We start from the raw sequence: 26304 nt of genomic DNA, 5'->3' as shown, positions 1-26304 counted from the left end.
TGCAATATTTCTGGGGCATATTTTACATTATTAGTAATAATTTTCAAAAGTAATAAAATCTTATTTTGGATTTGCATAACTAATCTTCCCTTTTAAAAATTATATGGTTACTGAGAAATCATAAATCCCATGATAAGCCATTTAATCACATGGCTTGTCATGAAGATATTCCCAGTTAAAGAAATCTTAATTTAAGTTCTCCTTCTTAAATTTGAGAATGTTAATATTTTGGTGGCCTGGACTTATTCTTGAGTTCTACTTGCTACTAAACAACTTAAGAAATAAGCATGTCTATATTGAGTGCTGCACAGAAAATATTTTTGAAAATTATATTCAGAATTAGGAACATCGCCCATTTGGCTAGCATGTCAATTTCAAATTGTTCACAATTTGACCTTCGAAAATAAGCCTGTTTATTGTTTGATGTTTTCTTTGTTAACTTTAGGATCCCAAGAGAAGCCACTTTGTCTTAATTGCTGGGGAGCCATTAAGAGAACCAGTTGTCCAACATGGTAAGACGAAAATGACAATGATTTTCTTGGTTGATTTTCCTTTTCTTTGAAAACAGTATACATGTATACTATTGTTGGGAAGAATAGCTGGGTTTTTTTTTGTCCTGTCTCTCCATCTACAAATCTGAGGATTGTTTAATTTTTCTGTCATCAGAGGGAAATATATATGTGATGTTTATTCATCTCTTTTTTTTTAAAGAAACATTTCTTAGATACCTATTATGTGTAGGATATTGAGTTTGGAACTGTGGGAAGAACAAAAATAGTATTTTTGTATTATGTCATAGAGAATTTTAACTTGAAAAAAGAGTCTACAGTCTATTGGGAACGTTAACATTCTTTTTATCTTTATCAAAAATAAAGGTGATTTCAATACTGTCCTGTAGTCTATTGCATTTTTAGTAAAAAATATGAAGTTCTTAGGAATAGTGTTTTTAAGAAAATAGTTATTTTTTGTTTATTTAAAAAAATGAGTAGAGGTAACTGATATAGCAGAAATAGTACTATACTTAGAGGCAGAAAATCCTGGCTTAAGTACCCATAACGATTACTTCAATTCTTTGGGTTTTGACTTCTTCATATCATTGTTGTTTGATTAAATGAGGAACATCTAAAAGCAATTAAAACCCATTTTATTATTTAGATAAATGCTTACAAAACATATGTCCACTTCACCAATTATTAAATTCAACATGCATTAAAATCCCATTGCATTTCCCTGCCTTGCATGAATTCCCAGGTACACACAATGATTGCAGATAAACCCCAGCTGCTCATGAATTTAAAGAACACGGATTGCTTTAAAAATATTCTTTTTTGTTCTACTAACTGCTTCGGAGGAACATTAAATTGTACCCTGCCTTGCCTGTAGCATTTGACAGCCATTTTGTGTGCATCCGATTTCCATTCCAGAGGTTTGTGGTTCTTGTTTCCTTTTCTCTCAACTGAAAAGCACTGCAATATTATAGTTTGTTTTTCTGGAAAAAGCCTTCAGACAAACTGAGTAGGGTCATAATCTTTATTCCTAGTAACTAACATTTAGGTGGGAAAAACGTGTGAGATGGAAGTCTTATTTTAGGCAATCTCCTCTGTACCAATAATGAAAAGCAAGAGTCTAACTGACACTTTGGGAGGCCGAGGCGGGCGGATCACCAGGTCAGGAGATCGAGACCACGGTGAAACCCCGTCTCTACTAAAAATACAAAAAAATTATCCGGGCGTGGTGGCGGGCGCCTGTAGTCCCAGCTACTCGGAGAGGCTGAGGCAGGAGAATGGCGTGAACCCGGGAGGCGGAGCTTGCAGTGAGCCGAGATTTCGCCACTGCACTCCAGCCTGGGTGACAGAGCGAGACTCCGTCTCAAAAAAAAAAGAGTCTAACTGAATTAGGTGACAGATCAAAGGAGTGGGACTGCTCAAAGCTACCCTACACTGGGGTCATGTGGATCCTCTCCCAGTGGCTTGGAACACAGGGACGCTAGGTATGCCTGCACATACAAACTCAGAGTAATCAGACAAAATAAATATGTCCCTTGAAAGTTCAGTTACTGAGAAGCAAAGCATTTTGTTTTTGTTTTTTAACTTTTAAAAACTCAGACATTTAAGTTTTTCTTTTACTTATGTGTGTTTAAAGGCAGCCACAACCATCTCTTGACTGGGAACTTGCACAGATCTCATGAATTAGCTAAGACCCTTTCTCCTCTTATCATCGTGTGTCCTTAATTATTCATCCACAAATTAAGCACAGGAAGTCATAGAATGTTAGGATAGAAAATAACCTTAGCCATGATGTAGTCATGCCTCTTTTATAGATGAGGAAAATAAAATCCAGATATTTTATTTATTTACTTAACAGATACTTGCATAGAATTTACTATTTCCTAGACATTGGTTAAAGCACTTTCCTAATGTTAATCCGTTTAACCTTTAAAACAACCCTATGAGGTTGGTACTCTCATGCCCATTTTACAGATGAAGAAGCAGAAGGTCAAAGGTTCATTGGCTTACTCAAGGTCACATGGCTGGATTCACACTCAGGCTGTCTGTTTTCCAAACACCCTGCCCTTCTGTCTCTTACCATGCTGGTCGTCCATTGCTCTGCCCTGTAGCTTCTCTAATGGAAAGCAATTGTTAGCAGTGGAGCTGGGACTCGAACCCTAGTCTCCTGACCCCATGTCTTATGTTCTCTCTGCTATACCAAAGTTCTACATAACAAGAGGTTAGACACACCATTTTATACAAGAGGGGGGCTTCAGAGGCTTAATTAGAGAAGTGATGAAAGCTATAATTTGAAAGAGAATTATAGATAACTATCAAATAATTTTCTTGTTCACAGCCCTTGTAGTTGATCAATTTAAAAACATACTTTCTAGATTCAGTTTTCTCCTTGAAGATTTGAGGAGATAAGCTTCATCAGTTAGCTTTAGGGGACTCCAAGCTTCCAATGCTTCCCTATATAACAGAGGTTATACTTGTTTCCTAAAGTGTGGTCCATGGACCAGCAGTATCAGCAACACTTGGGAGATAGTTAGAAATGCAGAATCATAGGCCTCACTCCAGACATCCTGAATCAGAATCTGCATTTTAATAAGATTCCCAGCTGATTCATGTGCACGCTATAAATTGAGAAACATGGCAGACTACCCCAGAAAGTGTCAAAATGGAAGCCTAGAAGCACACCATTCTTACAGAAACTAGTTGGGGGATGGGAGTACTGCTCCACAAGTCCCAACCATAGCAAAATTATGAGGCGCAAGAATTTGGTCCTTGACTCAGTACCTGCTCCCATCTTCCAAGCTGCATTTCCCTTTCCCCTGCGTGTCCTTTAAAAAGTTGTCTTCCCCAGGGTACCCTCTTGGGTTTATTGTTTATTCTGCATATGTTAACTCTCTTTTTCTTTCCTACCTGATATGGTCCAAACCTCCATTTCCAGATGAAATTTCTCTCATGAGCTCCAGATCCGTAGTTTCAACAATGTACCGAAAACCTCTGCTTGGGAAACCACTTTATTGTCTCTAGTACCTCTATGTTAAAATACTCAGAACTGGGCCAGGCGCGGTGGCTCATGCCTGTAATCCCAGCACTTTGGGAGGTCGAGGCTGGTGGATCACTTGAGGTCAGGAGTTTGAGACCAACCTGGCCAACATGGTGAAACCCCATCTCTACTAAAAATACAAAAATTTAGCCGGGCATGGTGGCGCGTGCCTGTAATCCCAGGTACTGGGGAGGCTGAGGCATGAGAATTACTAGAACCCGGGAGGCGGAGGTTGCAGTGAGCCAAGATCGCACCACTCACCACTGCACTCCCACCTGGGCGACAGAGCAAGACTCGGTCTCAAAAAAAAAAAAAAAAAAAAAAGAAAAGAAAAGAAAAACAAAACAAAAAATATCCAGAACCAAACACCTTGCTCCATCCAAAGCCTCCCATGTCCTGTATCTCAAATACCCTTAAGAATTCCACCATTGAGTCAGCCTCCCAAGTTAGACACCTGCTCTACCCTGATGCCAAAGTCTTCTTTAAAAATTATAAATCATATTATATTACTCCCTACTTAACCTTACAGTGATTCGTAATCAATGCAAAAGTAGGTCCAAACTTCTTCCTGTAGATGGCATCCAAAGCCCAGAAGGGTCTGGTTTCTTCCTATATTTCAGATCGCCATTTTTTCCCCTTTGATCCCTCTTTCCACCACTGTACCCCTATGCCCTCCAGTATTGCTCCAGCATACTAAGCCTGAACATGCCTTTCCTCCACGTGTGACTGCTCAAACATCACTCCCTCTGTGAATCCTTTCCTGGATTTCTCCTCCTCCCCCTTTCTGTGTTGATTTTATAGTTTTTACACTTTTATCCTTCCATATTTCAAACAGTTTTGTAATGATTTCTTTTCATATCTGTGTAATAGATTTGAGTCCTTGAGGAGAGGGAGTCTGCCATTTATTGTCTTTCATCTTTATGTCTCTAGCTTCCAGCACAATGTCTGTCATTTAATGGGCATTCAATGCTTAATAGATAGGTAATTGAATGAATGGATTTAGATGCCTGGGTGTTTTCTTTCTACTTGTATTCTATTCCCCACATCCTCTCCAAAGATTTCAGCATCGTCGAGACATATTATCCTGTGTCTTCCTTCTGAAGATTTAAATTATAGTGATCACCAAATCCATGTTGATATGATAACAATGGTTAAGAAGTTTGAATGTGTTATTTTCTCTAAGCAATACAGTTATATATTAATCAGAATCTCCCAGAGAAAGCCCCTTAGAGCAGGCAGTTCCATAAAAGGAATGTCAGGAACTTCTGCAGGCTGGATGAGGACATACACTGAGTGAACAAGTCTGTCAACTGCTCTAAAGACACTGTCAATGCCATATAAAAGCTGGCCTTGTTCATCTAGCAGATCATGGGAGTGAGACAGTCCAGTGCCTCTCTGCCCCTACAATATATGAAGAAAAGGGAAGAAACACACATTGCCTCCTGGCAGATTAGGGGAGGACTTCTTGTACATTTTTAGCAAAATCTGATTTCAGACCCAGTAATTAGACAAAAGGGTCAGCAAACTATGGTCCATGGGCTACATCTGCCCACTGCATGTTTTTGTAAATGAAGTTTTATTGGGACACAGCCACACCTATTCACTTTTGCATCATCTATGGCTGCTTTTGCACTTTGATGAAAGAGTTCAGTAGTTGAGACAGACACTGTCTGACCCACAAAATCTAAAATACATACTATCTAGCCCTTCCTAGCAAACATTTGCCAACCCCTAGAAAACTTTTAAAAAAACGACGCTTTTTGACTTGAAATTTTTATAATCTTCTGTTTATTGTCAATAGGTGCTGCTAATTTTCAAAAAATGACTTAGAATCCTCAAATAAGTATACAGCCTTATATGCTGCTTAGACACGAAAGCTATGATAAGATTTGTCAGTTCTTTGTATCAGATGGGTTCAATTCTTGACATCAGCTAATGTTATAAAATTAACTACAAAAATGGTTGTAATAGAACCGAATCTAAGACTCTTTTTAATAAAAAAGATCACCATTGCTGGTGAGAAACCTATATGGAATGGGTGAGATGCCATTGCATTTATCTGAAGTTTCATCTTTATAATCAATAATCATACACAATCCTAGTCAAGAAACTCATCTTATAGTCCTTGGGGATTGAACACTGTGAAAATAAACTTTTACTCTTCGGATGTGCTTGGATTTTGTTTTAAATTAAGAACTACAAAAATATATATCATTTCTAGTGGTAGAGGAAAATATTGCCACCCAGAACTTTCTGAATGCCTCTTTCTGCCCTAGGTCCATTTGTGATGAACACCAATGAAGAGATTTCTCAAGCCATTCTTGATTTCAGAAACGCGAAAAATGGGTTTGAAAGGGCCAAAACCTGGAAATCAAAGATTGGGAACTAGTGGAAAGCAGAAAAGCAGGTCTCGATGTGTCCTAGAATTTTGCCATTTGTGAGATTGAGCCATTGAAGGCATTCCATTTCTAAAGCTTATTTAGCCAGTGCTTCTAAAGAATTCCACACTAAAGTGATAGCATGGTTTTTGTAACAATAAATGTAGGATATTTCCTGGCACATGCAAATAAACCTAATCATTGTTTCTTTAAAAACCAGTGTTTTCATTTGAAATACTTAAGTTACTAAGCTTCTGTTTAAAAAGTCGTTTTGTGTATGTTTGCCTTTTTTTGCATGTATGGATGGATGTTTTTATTATTTTTGTGCATGTGCAGGTTTTAAAAATCATATTTGATTGCTTTCTGTGTGTCATTGGCAGTAGATGCATGAGCATCTGAGGTCCCTTCTTAAGCAATCCTACTGAGATACAAAGGTCAAAGCTATGTGCTGGGGTTTCATGTTACAGGTTATCTGCTTTAAAATAACGGCAGCCCTGAACATTTGAGTCAGTTCTTAAAACTGCCCTGCTATTGGTAGGGACGCAACAGGATTACAGCCAAGACTTCTCTGCATTTTCTGCCAAAATCTGTGTCAGATTTAAGACACATGCTTCTGCAAGCTTCCATGAAGGTTGTGCAAAAAAGTTTCAATCCAGAGTTGGGTTCCAGCTTTCTGTAGCTGTAAGCATTGGTGGCCACACCACCTCCTTACAAAGCAACTAGAACCTGCGGCATACGGTGGAGAGATTTTTTTAATTTGCTGGACATGAAGTAAATTTAGAGTGCTTTCTAATTTCAGGTAGAAGACATGTCCACCTTCTGATTATTTTTGGGCATGAGAACATTTTAATTTTTTTCACCTCTCTCTCCCCACCCCTAAGATTGTGCAAAAAAAGCGTACCTTGCCTAACTGAAATAATTTCATTGGATTTTGATCAGAACTGATTATTTGGTTTTCTATGTGAAATTTTGAGGTTTCAAACTTTCCTTCTGGAGAATGCCTTTTGAAACAATTTTCTCTAGCTGCCTGATGTCAACTGCTTAGTAATCAGTGGATATTGAAATATTCAAAATGTACAGAGAGTGGGTAGTGGTGAATATTTTCATGATGTTGTACGTCCAGCTGGTGCAGGGCTCCAGTAATGAACATGGACCAGTGAAGGTAGGTGAGCTCGGTTTTTAATGTGATGAAGTTCTTTTTATTGGCTCATACAGAGGACTTTGTTTGCCCTATTTTTGAAACAATATGAAAATGCAGAACCATCCTAGTAGTGGACTGGACAGGATATATCCTGCATTTGTTAGTGACTGTTCTGTTTCTTAGTCTTGTTAGACTTCTGGCCATGAGTATTTGAAAATGCTGGGGGTGGGGGGGGTTGGTTGTTTTTTGAAGTTATGGTAGAATATGAGCAGTCTGGAATCTTTTTGGATGGAGAAATTTCTCCTCGGTTGCATATGCAGATGGCATAGTGGTTTTTTAATGAAACGTTGATTTGTTTTTATGACTGATAACTTTGTGGGCCATTTATTTTCAGGTCTTTGTGAGCAGCAGAGGTTAGTTTATTCATTTGGTAAATTGAAAATTGCAGTGCTTTCTGTGGACATTTTCTATCTGCTTTTGCAAATTACCAATTGCCGCCATCCAGAAAAATGTTTTCTTAGAGAGTGTTTGGTTTTTTCGCTTCTTGAAAGGTGTAAAATTCAACACTAATCAAATCTTTGGTTCTATGAGCAAGCATCAAATAGAGCTTAACGAACTGAGAGTAATGCAAAAAATTAACCAGAATATTGCTGACTGCTGGAACAATACTTAGCCCAATTTTATGCATTTCATAGATTATATATATTTTAAGCTTCTATGTTGAAAATGATTCGGATGTAATTGTTTTGACTGAAGTGGTGCTAAATCATTATTGATTTAGGAACTTCTGGCCTTGAAAAGACAATCAAATGTGTTTGAGTTTTTGTAGCTGTTGTTTAGGACGTGCATTTTCAACAGGGGTGATATCGCCCCCAGCAGGGGAAAATTGGTTCGTGGAGGGATGAAAAAGTTTTACTCTTTTGATACATCACACACAGACGTACATAGAGTACATATGGTATGTATTTTAAAATACGGTATACATTCAAATTTCACGGGGGAAAGATGTCTTCAAAGGCTCCTGGCTGGCGTTGGTGGCCTGGCGAGGGTGGGGGTTGATATTTAAAAATGTTGAACACTGAGCTGGAGGTGAGTAGGAAGTCACCTTGTCTGGCAGCCAGCACTTTTCTAACTTTTCAAATTCCAAATGTACATGGGAGAAATCACAGTGTTCAGCTCCATTTTACTGCCACCAGCCTTGATAGTGGATCTCAAGGCCAGATCGTAGGTAAATGGGAATCTGAATGTAAGCACAGGTAACAGGAGAAAACAGTCTGACTTGTTTGAAGCAAGTAAGACTTTTCGGACTGTCCAGCTTTTTTGTAAGTTCATAAAACGGAAATCCTTTAGATGTGCTGGGCTCCTTGAGTATTAAAATATTTCCATTTTCCTTGTAAAACATCACTTTATCTGATGCTATAATAAAGGAGACTCTGAATTGTTGGACATAAGTCATATTCTTTAGGTTGCTCAGCTCTTTAAAAGAGCACAAGCTCCAAGAATGTCTCAGGTGTCCTGGGCACTGTGAAGTTTTATTTATTTATTTATTTGAGACGGAGTCTCGCTCTGTCACCCAGGCTGGAGTGCAGTGATGCAATTTCGGCTCACTGCAACCTCTGCCTTCCGGATTCAAGCGATTCTCCTGCCTCAGCCTCTCGAGTAGCTGGGATTACAGGCACATGCCACCATGCCGGGCTAATTTTTTGTATTTTTAGTAGAGATAGGGTTTCACTGTGTTAGCCAGGATGGTCTCGATCTCCTGACCTCGTGATCTGCCCACCTTGGCCTCCCAAAGTGCTGGGATTACAGGGGTGAGCCACCGTGCCCGGCCGGCACTGCGAAGTTTTAAATGCTTTGAATGCTTTAATATATAAATTTGTTGAATGGAGCAACCAAGGAAAGCAGCTGAATTTGCATGTGACAGAAAACAAGTCGTTACACGTGGAGGATGCAGCATTATATACTTACTAATATGATTAGCAATTTTTTTCATTCTATGCTTACTAATATGATTAGCAATTTTTTTCAGAATATGTCAGAATTTCCTTCAAAAAGTGAAGCTACATATACTGAACTTATATCCACCCAACCCGTCGCTCAATTAAATTATTTCTGATATGAAGGAAAGGATTGCCTATAGCTAAACAGAAGTTTTGGCATAGATATGACTGAGTGGTAAGGGATAATGAGGTATATAATATTGGTTATAGTTTTCTTTTTTTCCCCAACTTTTAAGAAAAGAAAATCTAAGAGGAAATAATGTTTCTAAACATTAAAGTTCTTCTTGTTAAAATTAAAATGTAGTGTGAAAACATATTCACGGTGGTAGCGGTTTAGGATGGTGGTATTTGAATTTTTTTTTTTTTTTTTTTTTTTTACTTTTTGAAATAATATTATAAGAAATTCATGGTCTTCCTCAGTACTTGGTCCATATGTATTTCTCCTCACCCTCCCCTCTTCTTTTTTTTTTTTTTTTTTTTGAGACGGAGTCTCGCTCTGGCACCCAGGCTGGAGTGCAGTGGCGCAATCTCGGCTCACTGCAAGCTCCGCGTCCCAGGTTTACGCCATTCTCCTGCCTCAGCCTCTCTGAGTAGCTGGGAATACAGGCGCCCGCCACCACGCCCGGCTAATTTTTTTGTATTTTTAGTAGAGACGGGGTTTCACCGTGGTCTCGATCTCCTGACCTCGTGATCCGCCCGCCTCGGCCTCCCAAAGTGCTGGGATTACAAGCGTGAGCCACCGCGCCCGGCCCACCCTCTCCTCTTCTAACCACCTCTTTTCCAGAATGGATGGTGATGCCAATTTTGCTCCTAGGTTGTCTTCCAGCCACCCCCAGCCCAGTTTTCACTTTCTAGCTTTGAACATTGTCCAGTTTTCCAGCTTAGACTAGCATTCCCTCTATGATAGTTCTAGGTGTCTGTGAAGATTTTTTTTTTTCCTGTAGCAATCATGAAATAGCTACTAGTGCTCTGGACGATTGTGCTTAATGCCGTTTGGGTGTAAGCCCTCCTAATTTCATTAGTCTTTCCACTTGTGCTTGCAAGGATAGCTGTTTGGAGTCAGCAGTGCATGGAACATGTGAACTGAGACAAATCTGTTTGAAAATCTCAACTTAAGATTTCAAATCCACTGTGTATACTATTTAGCTGTTAAGTTTCTTAGTCTAAGAAGAACACGTTTTCCTCTAGGAATAATGTTAACCCAGTACCTATGCATGGTTCATTAATATAATCAGATTATGGCCTAGATGTGGAATTTATTTCTGTTTCTATTTTCTCCAGCTTTTTAATACAGCTCAGACAGTCATATACAGTTGTACACGATGTGCATTGCACAACTCTAGGGTGCTCCATGCATATAGACACATCTGTATGTGACAGCCCTAAGTACAATGTGGTAGACACTCTGGACATTTGGTAAATAAGTATCTACATCTTCACTCTCCTCTCATTCACATTGGCCTTCTGGCCAGCACTATTTCTGGTTTATTTAATAAACAATTCTTGTCCCCAGAAATTTTGCGAGTCTTCTGAAGATGCTGGGGAAAGCCAGCCTTCATAAATCTTTTCAATGTCACTAATGAAGACATGTCACTATTGCAGCAAAGGAATACCAGGCCATGGTAGGCTTTCACAACTTTTTTCTGACAGAATTTGTTTCTTTCTGCTTTATCTTCCCTGTATACTATCTTTTTTTATCCACCTTCTTTCTTAATTACACTGGTAGAAGACTATTGGTGGGTGATGGAGTCGTTCACATTCTGTGTAAGACTAGAATCAGTCCAAGATCCACAGGAACGTGGGATACTTCTTTCATTAGAAGCCACATGGCTCACAAGACTTCTTTACCTTTGTGTTGCTTGCCTTCTCCTGGAATTGTCTCTACAGTGAATCAAATAACAAGGACTGAGGTGTATTTTCCATATTTAATTCCAGGAAGCAGTCCCACTCCTACTCCCTGCCCTATTTCCAGTTCCAAAGTCATGTACAGGGAAGTCCATTGACTTTGATGTTGGTCAAATGGCCCAGCAAGCTCTTGTCCACTTTTCTGTCAGACACAGTCCTTGGCACAAAAGACATCTGAAATACTTTCCGCTAATTTCTTCTTTATTTATGACCTTGTAGTTAAGTGTGTTGAATTATATGCTTCTATACACATCTGTTTTAAGCCAGTTACTCACTTATAACTGGTGACTGAAACATTTATATCTCTATAGCGTATTATTGGTACCCAGGATACAATAGAACCCTCAATATCTTACATCTTCAATATAGTACTTCCTTGTATGACTTATTTCTTAGCATAAAAATCCTGTTTTAGACCTGTGGATAAACCTTTACTATAAATCCCAAAGACAATTTCTGGAATGAGAATATAGTATTTGCCCACACACATGATTCCATGTAGAACTTGAGGTAATAAGATCTGGGACTCCCAGATACAGTTATTATTACCACAATTGGATAGAGGTGCTACAGAAATAGGCACAAAAATGACAGTAAAATTGTTTCTGAGCACATTTCTAGGCTCAACTTTTTTCTACAACTGAGGGTGAACAGAGGGAGTGGAAACTGTATATAATTGGGAATGTGACTGAGATGAGACAAAGATGAGATGGAAGCATTTCTTCTTCCCTTGCTTTTCTGGTGGTGAGTTCACTTTTCTGTCTTCCTTGCCGTTAGTTCTTGCAGTCCCTACGAAGACACTAGGGCATTATACAGCAATCACACCCTGAGGCCCCCTGCCACTGCATCATGAAAGCCTTAGCTGGTTGTGATGTCCTGGTTCATAAAGAATCTCCCTTGTCTCTCATTAGAGCTTTCTAATATTTGACAATTCATTCATTTATTTTTTTCAACAGGTATTTATTGGGCACCTATATATCTAGGCACTGATCTAGGGGCTGGGAATGAAGCAGGAAACAAATCTAGGGGCTGGGAATGCAGCAGGAAATAAGACAATGTTTCAATTCTCTTGAAATTTGCATTCCAAGTGTGATGGGTAGAGGCAGACAATATGCAAATCTGTAACATGTCAGGTGTGATAAATGCTATGAAGAAAATCAAGTAGGGGGAGCGGATACAGTACTGAATAAATCAGAGGAGACCTTTCTGATTCAGTTATATCTCTACAGAGTCCTGAAGGAAATAAGAGAGACAGAGGCAACCATCAGTGCAGTGGCCATGGTGGGCGCAGCAAGTTAGCTTCGATGTCTGGGTATTAGCCAGGGAGCTGGTGCAGCTGGAGGTGGGGTGAGTGGAGACCAGAAGTGCAGTTGTTGAGGTTGGAGAAGTAGCCAGGGAAGATCATGTAAGGTGTGACTGTGTTCCCATAAAACTTTATGGACACTAAAAATTGAATTTTATGTAATTTTCCTGCATCATGAAATTTTTTAAAAAAAATTTGTTTCGATCATTGGAAAATGTAAAAAATTGTTCTTAGCTAACAGGCCGTACAAAAACAGGCTGCAGGTTAGATTTGGCCCATGGGTCATAGTTTGGCAATTGTGTTATATATAAATTGTTACACACATATATATATATACAATTTATATATAAATTGTGTTATATATAAATTGATATATTTTATCTTCATATATTTGAGATATATGAAGATATATTTTATCTTCATATATTTGAGACATATGAAGATATGTTTTATCTTCATCATGGTACACATCCATACCTGACATGTTTTATTTGCCTGTGTATACATTTATTGCTTTGTCGCCATCTACTAGAATACAAATTTTTTGAGAAAAGGAGCTCTTAATTGTCTTGTTTACTGCAGCATCCCAATCACCAGTGAAAAGCCTGTAATAGAGTAGATACTAAAAACAGTATTTGTTGACTGATTGATGGACTAGACCTCAGGATTTTTAGATACCCAGGATCAGGATATGAACTACTCCATTAAATCATCTCCAACATCTACTCTCATGATGGCTTGTCTGACTTCATGATTTAAAAAAAATTCTAAAGCATTTTTAAGGCAGTATATTCACCCTGTGCTATTTTCCTGTGGGCATAGGATAGGATTTGTGTGGATGTATCAAAGACTTCTCCACTGTCCTTCCAGGCACAAGCCATCCTATAAGGCGTTCCCTTTTAGGAGCCACAGGTATACAAGGAAGTCATCAGAGCCCATTATTCCAGCCTGTTGGTAACAGAAAGAGAGATGAGCAAAGTAGCATCTGGCTGCACAGGGGTCTGGACAAAACTTCAACATCTTGATGTTTTCCTTCATCCCTGAGATCCTTAGAAATGCTACCTACGCTTTCATTTTGTGCTAGGTTGTTTGTAAAATCATGGTAAATTGTGGCAAAATACTCTGGTCAGATACTTTATCAGGTTAGGCCAGGATATGCTGTGAAAACAAACACCCCCAAAATCTTGGTTCATAAACAACAGAGACTTATTTATTGCTTATACCACATGACCAGCCTGGTTCGTCTGGGGTCAACTCCACATGGGGATGAAGCTGGCTGAGTATCCAATCTTATAGGAATCACTATGACAGAGGGAGAGAGAGCCCCAGAAAGCCTCACCCTGGCACTTAAATTCTCTGGCCCAGAAGTGACACATATTACTTCTAGTTGCAGCCCCTTGACCCACTGCCCCATCTAGCCACAAAGGGCCAGGAAGTGCAATCCCACCATGCGCCCAGAAGGCAGAGAGATGGAAATATTTGACAAACCGTATTAATGACTGTGACACATGGTGAGTTTTTCACATTGGTGACTTCTAAGTGCTTCTGAACACACCTTTGACTGTAGAATGTCAAAAACATTCCCAATTTTACAGCATTGCTGGAAAATGAATTGTATTGAGACAACTTGGGAGGAGTAGAAGGAGATGGAATAAAAAAAATTCACCGATTTCTGTCATGTGTCATGCCTCCTTTAATGCATGGAAGAACGTATACTTTGCTTGGAAAATCACATTACCACATTCAGAACAACGTTAGTGAAGATGGGAAACAACCATGGCTGGTCAATGGGGTGTAAAGTGTGCTGAAGGAAGACAGGTTTATTTCTCAGGAGGCATCTTCTCCCTGGGAAAAGGAAAGACACATATTCATTCAGTAAATATTTGTGGAATGTCTACCATGTGCCAGGCATATGAGTGGAAATGATGTTTTTATAAAATAAAGATGTCTTAAGTATTTGCATGTCTTACTAACCGTCAGGGAGTTCAATTTGGCCAGTGGGAAGGATAATTTTATGCCTGAAACTTGAGTAATGTAAATTTTTATGCTGATTCTCTTTTTGTCATTCACTGAGTATTCCTAAGTAACTATAACATTCACATATTAGAGATAAGTATTGGTTTCCTGAAATCTAGGTTTGGCTAACATTGCTTCTGGAAAGAGAAAATGACGTGTGTTGAATGTCCCTATGGCAAATTCTTGCTGTTACTTACTGTTCCATTATGGAGAATGTTAGAAAGAGTGTGATTTTGATTGAATGAATATGCTAAAAAAAAAAACCCTAAATAAGAAACTGCACAAAAAGAACAGAGTGGAATGAAAAAGTGAAAACAACTTTGCAATGGTGTGCTTCAGTTAGTACATTGTCACAGCAAGACTAGGGATGATTGGGCTTCTTAGAGAGTGCAGAGGATGTTGATAAGGAAGAGGAAGAGGAGATCAGTGGATTTTGATGTGGGACACTAGATCCTTAGGGAAGAAATGTGAAAGAGGGTATGCTGGGCTGACTGCCACTGGCATAGCAAGGCTGCTTTGTAGAAGGGACAATAAAGTTTTGCATAAGGATTCTTTTCCCATCCAATGGATTATGCTATACTTTCGCTGGAATAGGGCTGTAGCAGTTAGCTATTGCCACAATAATGCCGTGTAACAAAGCAGTCCAAATTTCAGTGGCTTAAAACATCACTACCTTGTTCTCACTTATGTCTCCGAGTCAGCTGGGAGTCAGAGGATTAAGGCTCAAGGCATAGGTTTGGTGCAGGTCAGCCCCATGTGTCTCTCATCCTCCTTTGATCAGTGGGCTAGCAGGAGCATGTGCTTGCAGTGATGGTGGAAATAGAAAAACGTGCAATCATAGGCGAGTTTCAAGCCTCTCCTTGCATCATGTCTTGTAATGTCTCATTGGTCAATAGGGCTGGGAAATATATCCCTCCCTCAGAGAGTTAGAAGTGGAAATGAAATTGTTTTTAACAATAGCCTAATCACCATAAAGGCTTTGGGTGGCACACTGGGCCCTTGATCTTGGAGATCAGTGATAGACTGTAACAGACCTCAGAAACCCCTTGGGGTTATTCAGAGCATACTTCTAGAAGGTCTGGGGTTATCTTGCCATTCAAGCCCATCCCACACCCATCTGCCCCCACATATCCTAAGCACAGTTATGTCAAGTGAGAACAGAGGCATTTGAGTGGAGCACAGATTTCAAACACATAAAGGCAGGGCATGGCCATCTCCCCCAGTGCTAGATGATCTGGCTGGGAGAAAACCACAAGCAGTTGTCATCAAATTGGAGGATGTGGAGGTCCCAGGCATTTAGTCCCCTAGTATGTCCTTAAAAAACCCAGACAGCCATGCACACAAACTCACGCAAATGCACACGCACACACACATATATTCACACACACACTCTTTTCTTGCATTTGTAGTTCCTTTCCTCAGTCTAAGTTTAATTAAACAACTTGGATTTCATATATATTCATTTGAATATAGAATTGCATAAAGAAAAGAGCCACCAGAACCACCAATGGTAGCATGAGGCCTCTGAAATGAAAGACGAGCCCACCCCAACCTTAAACGGCCAGGTTTCTGGATTTCAGAGAAGCAAGATCAGACCCTTGGCAAGTTCCATCTGAGCAGCCACAGCAGCCATAGCTACAGCAATAATTATTAGCAAGTGTGCATTCTCCCTGCCCTAGTTAGTACACCCTATACCATCAGGTGTCATCTGTTCTAGGTAAAGTCAGACCCTAATAACGAAACATCAAAATGTAAAATGTGGGTTGTTTTTTTCTTTACACACTTCTAAAGACATGTAAAGCCTGAGCAGATACCTTAAAATTCATCTTCTATCTGAAAATACCTCCTAGAACCATTTTAAAAAGGAGATGGAGGCAAGGTGGAGAGAAAAAGTTTGTCTTTGATTTACCCTGGGAAATTTGTCTTTTAAAAATTTTTTAATGTTTATTTACTATGATTGGAGTTGCCGTGTCTTGCTCTTTTCAAGCTCACCTGTCTGGCTCCTAAGGAGTATCAGCAGCCCTAAAACACAGACTTCTAAACCCCAACACATAGGACACACCTATGTGTGGAAAGAAAGGAAATAGGAAGGAAAGAAAGGAATGCAACATTTATTGTGTGCCTACCGTATACCTGACCCTTTCCTACATATGACCACATATAATCTCTTCATGAGCTTTATGAGGTGACCTATTATTAACAATGCTGCTTTATAAATGAGGAAACCAAGCCTTAAGGAAGTCAAATACCATATCCTCAGTCAAATAGCTAAAAAAAAAAAAAAAAAAAGAAAGAAAGGGTAGTGCCTGGATTCAAAGACAGCTTATTTTTTTAATTTATAGAGTAAAATGGATTTTTTCCCTTTTGGTGTGTAGTTCTATGAATTCCAACACATGTATAGATTTATATAACCACAACCATAATTAGGATACAGAACTATTCCATCACCCCCCAAAAATTCACTTACGTTATCCTTTTATAGTCAGATCCTCCTCCCAGCCTCTCAACCTCTGGCAATCACTGATCTGTTCTCCTTCACTGTTGTTTTGTATTTTTGGTTCACTGTCATTTTGGTTTTTTGGGAATGTCATATAAATGGAATCATACAGTATGTAACAGTTTGAGATTGGTTTCTTTCATTCATACTGCCTTTGAGATTCTACCAATATCCCAGTAGTTCATTCCTTTTTATTGCTGAGTAGTATTCCATTGATTGCTGAACCATTCACCCATTGAATGACACATAAGTTGTTTCTAGTTTTTTGGCTATTTTGAATAAAGCTACTACAAACATTCATGTACATGTATTTATGTGAACATAAGCCTTCATTTATCAAGGGTAAAATCCCCAGAAGTAGGACTGTTGGGTCATATGGTGAGCATATGTTTATAAGAAACTGCAAACACATTTTCCAGAGTGTTATACCATTCCAAACCAGTTTTGAACAATTCAAATCTATGCTTTCTCCTTTCCAGTAAGCTGTTTCTCCAGATGACAGAGTGGTTTACTATATTAGGCAAAGCTTCATCTTGGGGAATGTTATTTCCAACTGAGAGCTATGGGAGGCAAAGTCACAAAAGACTCACAAATCTAACTTGACCTGGGAAGATACCTCGACAGGTGGGGGAGGGAGAACATCTGCTGAGGAAGGCTGGGAGTGAAGTGAGACATGCTACTTGGACCCCAAAACCAGGAAAAATTTGGTGGTTTTGGGTGAGCCTGAACCATCAGGTTAAACAGGAAATGCAAAATGCTCTTCCAGTGAAACAGAAGAAGTTGCTAAGAGGTAGAGGGAACATGGAATTATTTTTATTGCAACCGAATTCACCTCCCCAAACCCACTGCAAAGGGAAATTGCTGACTGCAGTGTCCCTGAGCTCCAGGGTGAGTAAGAAGAGAACCACACCCCCCAGGGAACACTTGTAAATTTTTAAGCAAATCTAGGGAAAGTTGTGTGAAATGTGTCCCTTCCATAACTCACCCTAAAGCTTCTGGGTATTCTAAATATACAAATTCTATTCATCACACCCTTTTATCACCAACCTTCCTGAAGACATATTGCCAACACAACTTGACAAAGAAAATAGCACCAACAGCTCTTTAAAGCCTTGGAAGGATAGTCTCAGACCCATGGCTCTCAAGTGGTCCGGGGATGAATTTAGCAAAGCTGGCCTCCTTTTCCATATATATAGAACAAGAGGATTGTTAATAGCATGGGATTGGAATGGCTCAAGAAAAGCTTTTTGCAGCTCTTTGAGAAAAGTAGCCAGGGACCCCCCTTAAACCTTCTTTGCTGACAGCCTTACAGCTCAAAACCAGCATTGGAACCGGCTAGGTACTCCCAAACCAAAGCCTCTTCCACTTGGCATGTATATTTATATTCTCATATCTTCTTTCAAATACCTTTTAGGGTTGCCTTTTGAAAGGATTATAATTTATACTTTTTTTGTTGAATTCAGTAGGTTAAAGCAGTACCTATTATCTTTCAGTTTATTTTGAAAAATTGGTTGGTTTGGCTTTTTGGGAATTTGAGAGGCAATTTAGTCTGTCATTTAGGATGGCATCACGTAAGGCAGCCAACTTCATCATGCTGTTTAGCCTGAAAAGCGATATTGTTGATCTTCAACCTTGAAAAAGTCGTACAGGTTGGGAGCTGACCTGCAAACAGTCAAGTATCTTGATATAGGAAAAGGATTTACAAATCCAGGTCAGCAAGATACTCATACAAATATTTTGAACCCAAGGTATACATCAAATAGATTTAAAGACTAAGACTATTTCTGAGCATACATCGACCATTTGAAGACTAGTGGACCTGTATGAAGTTCAGGAGTTAACCTGGATCTTGTAACTTAAAAACAGCATTTCTCATGCTCTAAATTAGTGGTAGAGAGACGATATAGAGAGTTCCTATATAACCCTCACCCGTCTTCCTCTAAGGCTAACGCCTGGGAAGTTTTTTAAAAAACTCCTGATGGCAATGCTGCAGCCCAGACCCGAAAAATGAGAATCTCTGAGATTAGGATTGGAGCATCAGTATTTCTTTGAAGCTTATTCCCAGGTAGATTCAAGAAGAAGCCAAGATTTTGAACCCCTGCTTTTTTTTTTTTTGTGAGAGCTTTAATGGCACAAAATGTTTATAGCTACAAGTTATACATGTACTGTAAATTGTATATAACGATACAGAGTGCTAACTAAATAGATGGAGAACGCATAATCACTTTGGCTCAGTTAATCCAATAATTTCCACAATGGGTTCGTGAAAAAACTCATCTGACTGGCTAAGTCTTCAATTCTCATTTTTTTTAGAATAGTAAATATTTTTACTGCAATCACAGGAACTTGTTGCACTTTCCAATGTGCAAGTTTGTGCAGTTTTGCTCTTGATTCTATTTACAAATATCTTAAGCCAGTTTTCATCAAACATATGAAAAATGAAGCCTGCCTTTTTGTCCCCAAATTGTAAATAGGCATAAAGCTTTTTAAACATTAATCTCACAATTTCAACAGTTAATTGTTGAATTCTCCTTTCCAATACACAATGTTTTCGTTCAACACAAATCTGGGTAGTAGTAAAACGTTCATCCTGTGTGTTAGGGCTACAGATACATACTACATGCTCTCATAATAAATTCTACTGTTATGATGTATTCATTTTTTAAGTAATTTTCCATAATTTCACTGATGCTTTAAGAAAAAGAGCAACACTATGTTTCTTTTTAACGTTGAAAGAAATCATAAATATACCCAGGTTCGATGGCACTACTGATAGAACTGCTGCTGAACTTGGAAAGAGCACAATGCGCTAACTGTAAGAAGTCAGTTTCAGGTAAAGAATAATTTTACTTTTCCCTCCTGTAATACCAATTTCATACTGTAGCAGTTTAGCTAGTCAGTTCTCCTAACTTTCTGTCCTTTCCAATTCTATTCAGGCTTTTCAAAAATCAGTGAGCCATCAGATTTACTTTCTTCCCAAGTAAATTCAAATATGAATGCTTGAAATAAATAGGTTATAGAAGGCAAATCAAGTGTTATTGGGTTTAAGATTAAGACAGAAACATGGTCTAATAAAAAGATATCCAAAATTATTTAGACATCAAATGCTAGAAAGAAAAAAGAAAATTACTTGCAAAGCTATTTAGGATATATCATCTTTCTTAAAGATTGCCAGCTATATTCTTGAAAAAAAGATAAAAATTTTCTTGTTTAATCTGCATGTTATTTTCCACTATAACACATTAATTTTACAAACGTTGATGTGAGAGAGAAGAGTTAGATAGTTTCTGCAAACTGGCAAACCTGGCTGTGATAGTGCTTTTATTCAAGTTGACCTGATGCACTTTATAGATTGCTAGTTTTAAAATTAACAATGTGAACCCCTGCTTTAAACCCTTCTCAAAGTGCAGTCAGCCAATCAACAGTATTGCCATCACCTGGGAACTTGTTAGACCCCACTTTGTCAAACTCATTTCCTGGTATGACAATGAATCTGGCTACATACCAAGGAGTAACGCCCCAGGACCAACAGCCCCAGTGAGAGCATGAGAGAAAGAGAGAGGCCCTCAGCTGCTTGGGAATCCCTGCCACACTCAGTCCCCACCACACTGAGAATCTCCTCTCCTCACAATTTCCATGCAGACCCCCTGAAGAGGGAAGGGCCTAGGGAGCCCCACTTGGTCATGTACCACCAATGAAGTTCCCTGTACTCAGCCAAAAAAAAAGAAAGAAAGAAAAAAGAAAAAGAAATGCAGCATCCTGTCTTGCCCCAAACCCACTGCATGAGAATCTGCATTTTAACAAGATCCCCCGGTATGCACATTAAGTTTTGAGAGGCAGTACCACATATAAAATATTCAACAGACCACACAAACCTGGGCCCAATTGCTATTTGTCAGATACATGTATGTATTTATTACTTATAAATTCCTTCATCAGATATGTATTACGTGCTTATTACTTTAAAAAGATGAATCATACACATATCCTACCCTCAAAGAGATCTCAGTCTAGGAAGAGAAATACAAGGTGTTCATAAATAATATAGTCTAAGTTAGGGACTTCATAAAATGCTTGATGGAAGAAGTAGCATTTATTTTGGACCTAGAATGAGAACTGAAAGAAGATATTCAAAAGACAAGTGAGGTAGTGATGTAGTTTGAATACATGAATAATCTCAGGGTTACTTTTTCTATAGCTTTTGGTGAATCAAATTGTTTATTCATACATTTAATAAATATTTATCGAGCTCTTACTATTGCTATAAGACAGATACCATTACTGCTCAGGTGGTTTTTATGACCTAGTGGGAAAGACAAGCAGATAACAAGAAATGACACAATTCATTAGTGTTACTGGTCATGTTGTGAAGGACAAGGATGGGGTGCTAGAAATCCATGTGACGGACCAGACCTAGGCAGGGGTGGGAGTTATGGAGGAGGTTTCCCTGAGTAGGTAACATCTAAGCTGAGAAAGATTTAGTTAGACAAAGAGTGAGTGGCATTCCAGGCAAAGGAAACAGCATGACTAAGGTCAAAACGAGAAGAAATGAACGAAAGAGCAAGTTGATAAAATGGATGTCCAGTAATATTCCATTGTTCAACTATGCAACATTTTTCATTGCCTCCCAAATTGGGTCAAAGCAGCCTGGTCTTCACACCTCCAGTCCTTCCTCTTTTTAAAAATTTTATACAACTATATTGATATAGAATTTACATACTATAAAATTTCATTCAAGTATATTAGGAAATTTACTGAGTTGTATAGCTATCATCCACATAAGGTCCATTATGCCCCTTTGCAATGAACCCTCCATTCTCACTCCCAGCCTCAGGCAGCCAATAATCTATTTTCTGTCTCTAGGGGCTGGAAACTTAGGAGTGGAATTAGTTGGTTGTATAATAAATTTAGCTTATTAGAGAACTGCTGAACTCTTTTCCAAAGCAACACTACAATTTTACAGTTTCATCAGCCATGTGTGAGGGTTCCTGTTGCTCCATATCCCTTACAACACTTGGTATTGTCAGTCTTTTTGTTTATAGCCATTCTACTGGGTGTGAAGTGGTATCTCATTACACCAGCCCCTCTTCCTAACTTATTTGCCAGATTCCCCACTCCTAAACCTGCTCTATGCCCAACCAAAGTGAACCCCTTGCTGTTTTTTTTTTTCACTGAGGCTCGTTGATATCCCCAAATTATGCCTTTCTTCACTCTTTGAATGTGTTACTTGACTGGATATGTATTTTTGGTGAAGGAGAGGGGCTGGAAATTGAGAGATCAAATTGGTAGGAGTACAGAAGGCTTTTGACTTCCTCACAACATGAGACACTTCTAAGTTTCTCCTACAAACCCCACCACTATACCTTTCCAAATATCTTGCCTGCCATCTTGGTTACCCATGACCTAAATTAATACTTAAGAAGCTATGGCGATGCTCATGCTTCCTCAGGGGAGAATGCTGTGTGAACTTAGAAATTAACAAAAGGAGAAATGACTACCCTTGAAATTGTACCACAGAAAGGAGCATACATTCAAATGATGGTGAAGTCTTATTAAAAAGACTTTAAGCCTCCCAATTTAGAAGCTGGCTTGTGGTAGCCAAGAAATTAGAGAACGATTTGTTATTTAAGATTGAAATTGCTAGTAGTCTTGAATTAATTACCATAAAAAAGCTGCCGCTGTAATAAAAAGCAGAGATCTGGTAACCCTGCTTCACTTTCTTCCTCTTGATGAAAGCCTTTTAATTATTTTAATTTTGATTAGCACTTCCATCAGAAAATAGGAAGAAATTAGGAGCAATTTACTTGGCAAAGGTTTAGTAATTAAGACCACTGAAATCAATGGTTTAAGTATATATTTGGGATAATCACACTTTTTAATTTTTAATTTTGTCTTACCCAAGTGGATAACAAAGTTCATTATACAAAAATCAACCAGTGCAGAAAGCCGATTGGAAACAAACAACCATTCTTGAACCACCCTTTGAAAATGTATGCCCTTGATGAATTAGTTGTCAGGTTTCTACTTATGTTTAATTGTTAGTACTTCCACTTAAAATAGCAAAATGACTGTCTGCAATTTCTGTTATTTCAAACTAGGTTTTAAATTCTGGGGTTGAAAGTAAGCTTAAATAACTCTGAGTACTTGAGTAAACACTGCATTTTTTATGATGAGGCAAGTTGTATGAGCCATTTAATTACTTTAATTCAATCCAGAGATTTGATATTTTCTCCTGAGTTCTCACAGTTGGATAGTTTAAAAATATTTCTAAGATTGAATTGAATCCTATAAGAACTATAATAAAACCATACATCTGCCTGTTTTTCTTTCCTTCTCTTTCTCTCCTTTCTTTCTTTTCTTTTCTTTTTCCTTTCTTTTCTTTTCTTTCTTTTTTTTTTTCAAGATCTCACTCCGTTGCCCAGGCTGGAGTGCAAGTGGCGAGATCATGGCTCACTGCAACCTTGACCTCCCGAGGCTTAGGTGATTCTTCCACCTCAGTCTCCTGAGTAGCTGGGAGTACAGGCATGCACCAGCATGTCTGGCTAATTTTTGTATTTTTAGTAGAGACAGGGTCTCACCATGTTTCCAGTCTGGTCTTGAACTCTTGGGCTCAAGCAATCCTCCCGCCTCGGCTTCCCAAAGTGCTGGGATTACCAGTGTAAGCCACCACGCCTGGCCTTGTATTTTTGGATAGTATTGAGTGAAATTTGCCTCAATACATAAAAATCCTTTCAATATGCTTCAACTCTAAAATCTTTAAAAAGCTGCTTGGTTTCATTATTTTCACGTGGAAGCAGCGTTGTCACAAAGTTTTATTTTGAAGACTGAATTGTATACGGAGTACTGTCCAACTAGAAGAGAATGAATAATCAGGAAAAGAGAGACTACTGACAAATATGACTTAATGGAGAAGCATTCAATTTCAAAGCTGCCAGAGACATTAGCAATTGTTCCGTTTCATCTCCAGATTTCTTAGATGAAGAAGCTGTGGCAAGCCAATTTCACAAACCCGATCTATGATCCTCATGCTCCCCACTCCTCACTCCCAGAATTTTGCCTTGATTCAAACTTTATAGAAAAGTGAGAAACCACAGGTATGAGCTCACTGAGCTTCCCAGGCAGTCTTGCCATCTACAAACCCATGTCATTCTGTATTTTCCTCTTGTTTCTGACGGTGATCCTCTCATCTAGTCACACTACATCCACTTATCTCTGGCACTTATGTCAAAACAACCCCTCTAGGTCCTGCCTTAGCTCTCCTGCATATGCTTTCTCTTTCTTCCTGTCTGTTGCCTCTTTCCCCCAGCTTATAATTCTCCCGCCTTTATTAAAAACATGCACCCACAGACACACACTCATATCTGGATTCCCAAGTACGATAACCTTGTAGATTCATGTTTTCAGATCATTCTTAGTCCATAGAATATAAAATTGATTGAATGATGGCAAACATCTGCAGATGACAATCATTTACAGAAATGGCACTAAAGCCATGAAGCTGAAGCTGCAGTACTTATGGATCTGAGCTAGAAAACAGGGGCCATCAAAAACTCAGCTTCAGTTGGAAATGGGCTCTTTTAGTGCACTACATCAGATCCATGAAAGAGGAAGGAAGAGTTACTGCTCATTGCTGCCTGGAGCTGTGACTTCTATGAAATTACTTAACAGGTGGCAAAGGAGGAAGTAGATACTTCCTTGCAACTAGGACGTGAGCTGAGCTGATCCCTGAATCATAAATACTCAACAAGATTCAGATTCAGGACCCAGGGAATCATGGGGCACAACCATAAAACTTCTAAATGTTGGAGAAAGAATAATGAGAAAGAAAAATGAATCTCTGAATGAAAATGGAACTACTAACCCAAATTCCAAATCGCGTTGATATAATTATTACTAAGAATGACAGCAACAAAATGAATAATCAGGATATGTCATACCTATAAAGTTAAAATCTAAAATAATTTGAAGAAATACTTAAATATATTTAGAACCCTCAAAGAGATAAAGAAATAATATTCATAAAATTAAAGTGACAAACTAGGGGCCGGGCGTGGTGGCTCACGCCTGTAATCCCAGCACTGTGGGAGGCCGAGGTGGGTGGATCACAAGGTCAGGAGATCGAGACCATCCTGGCTAACATGGTGAAACCCTGTCTCTACTAAAAATACAAAAACAAAATTAGCCAGGCGTGGTGGTGGGCACCTGGAGTCCCAGCTACTCGGGAGGCTGAGGCGAGAGAATGGCGTGAACCCGGGAGGTGGAGCTTGCAGTGAGCCGAGATCGCGCCACTGCACTCCAGCCTGGGCAACAGAATGAGACTCGGTCTCAAAAAAAAAAAAAAGACAAACTAGGAAGAATATACAGAAATGTAACAGAAAGTAGATAGGGAGAAGAATGAAGTAGAAATGCTTAAATTAGAAATATGGTGATTGAAATTAAAACCTTAACAAAGTAAACTCTAGACTCAACAACAATTGGAGAGTTGGTGATTGGAAAGATGAACCAATTAATTTACCCATAACACATTAGAGAGAGGTGAAGGGGAAAAAATAGCTAAATATAAAAGCACATTTAAGAGACATGTAAGATGATTAAAAGCCTCCAATACTTTTCAAAAAAGAGAGTAGAGACAATATTATAGGTGGAATAATGAAAATGATAATGGCTGAGAATATTAAAGAATTGAGAATAAAAAAGACGAGTGGCCTCAGATTGAAACTGCCATGAAGATCTCTGTCTCAAATTCTCAATTCTGCTTTTGTAGTATGAAAGCAGCCATAGACAGTAAGTAAATGAATGGACGTGGCTGTGTGTCAATACAACTTGATTTACAAAAACAGGCAGGCAGCAGGCTAAACTAGGCTGGGAGGTCACAGTTTGACAGCTCTTGATCTAAAGAATAACCATTGTTGGCCAGGCGCAGTGGCTCCTGTCTGTAATCACAACACTTTGGGCGGCCAAGGCGGGCAGATCACTTGAGCCCAGGAGTTCAAGACCAGCCTGCGCAACATGGTGAAACCCAATCTCTACTAAAAGTACAAAAATTAGCCGGGCATGGTGGCAGGTTCCTGTAGTCCCAGCTACTCAGGAGGCTGAGGCAGGAGAATCACTTGAACCTGGGAGGCTGAGGTTGCAGTGAGCAGAGATGGTGCCACTGCACTCCAGCCTGGATGACAGAGCCAGACTCGGTCTCAAAAATAAATAAATAAAGAATAACCTTTGTTTACATTTTCACGTATATATCTCCAGATGTTCTTCACATATCCATATAAGTATGTATATATGATGTACATAAGTACATAAGTAAAAATACATAAGTAATTTTAAAAGAGGTTATATCATAGCTGAATCACACGTGACTTAGACCACACTTGCTCTTCTGAGTACCCATTTTTGGACAACTCTCAGTGTCCACTAGCATGTCTAAAAAAAATTTCTACTCCTAGAATGCTAATGCATGATGTAGATTTTAACTACAGCTTTTGAGGCTCAGTGGAGGAGAGTGTACATCACACTACCCA

General features: G+C 38.9%; 2 protein-coding genes across 9 annotated transcripts in view; both read left to right on the top strand.

Annotated features, from left to right (window-relative positions):
• The window catches only part of PIR (pirin), a 105395-nt gene extending 99258 nt beyond the window's left edge, over positions 1–6137 (top strand). For all 8 annotated transcript variants that reach the window (XM_055267601.2, XM_055267598.2, XM_063634555.1 and 5 more), the window contains 2 exons: positions 446–512; positions 5820–6137. In XM_055267601.2, the coding sequence (XP_055123576.1) occupies positions 446–512; positions 5820–5932 (180 nt within the window). In that variant the 3' untranslated portion in view covers positions 5933–6137. The remainder of the gene's footprint in view (positions 1–445; positions 513–5819) is intronic.
• Positions 6138–6377: 240 nt separating this feature from the next.
• Positions 6378–26304, top strand: part of VEGFD (vascular endothelial growth factor D) — a 38899-nt gene continuing 18972 nt past the window's right edge. The window contains exon 1 of the mRNA XM_055267597.2: positions 6378–7083. Within this exon, the coding sequence (XP_055123572.1) occupies positions 6994–7083 (90 nt within the window). The 5' untranslated portion in view covers positions 6378–6993. The remainder of the gene's footprint in view (positions 7084–26304) is intronic.

The sequence above is a fragment of the Symphalangus syndactylus genome, chromosome X (assembly GCF_028878055.3).
Source record: "Symphalangus syndactylus isolate Jambi chromosome X, NHGRI_mSymSyn1-v2.1_pri, whole genome shotgun sequence".
NCBI lineage: Eukaryota > Metazoa > Chordata > Mammalia > Primates > Hylobatidae > Symphalangus > Symphalangus syndactylus.
Note: the sequence above shows the minus strand (reverse complement) of the source record. Positions and strands in the feature narration are given on the sequence as shown.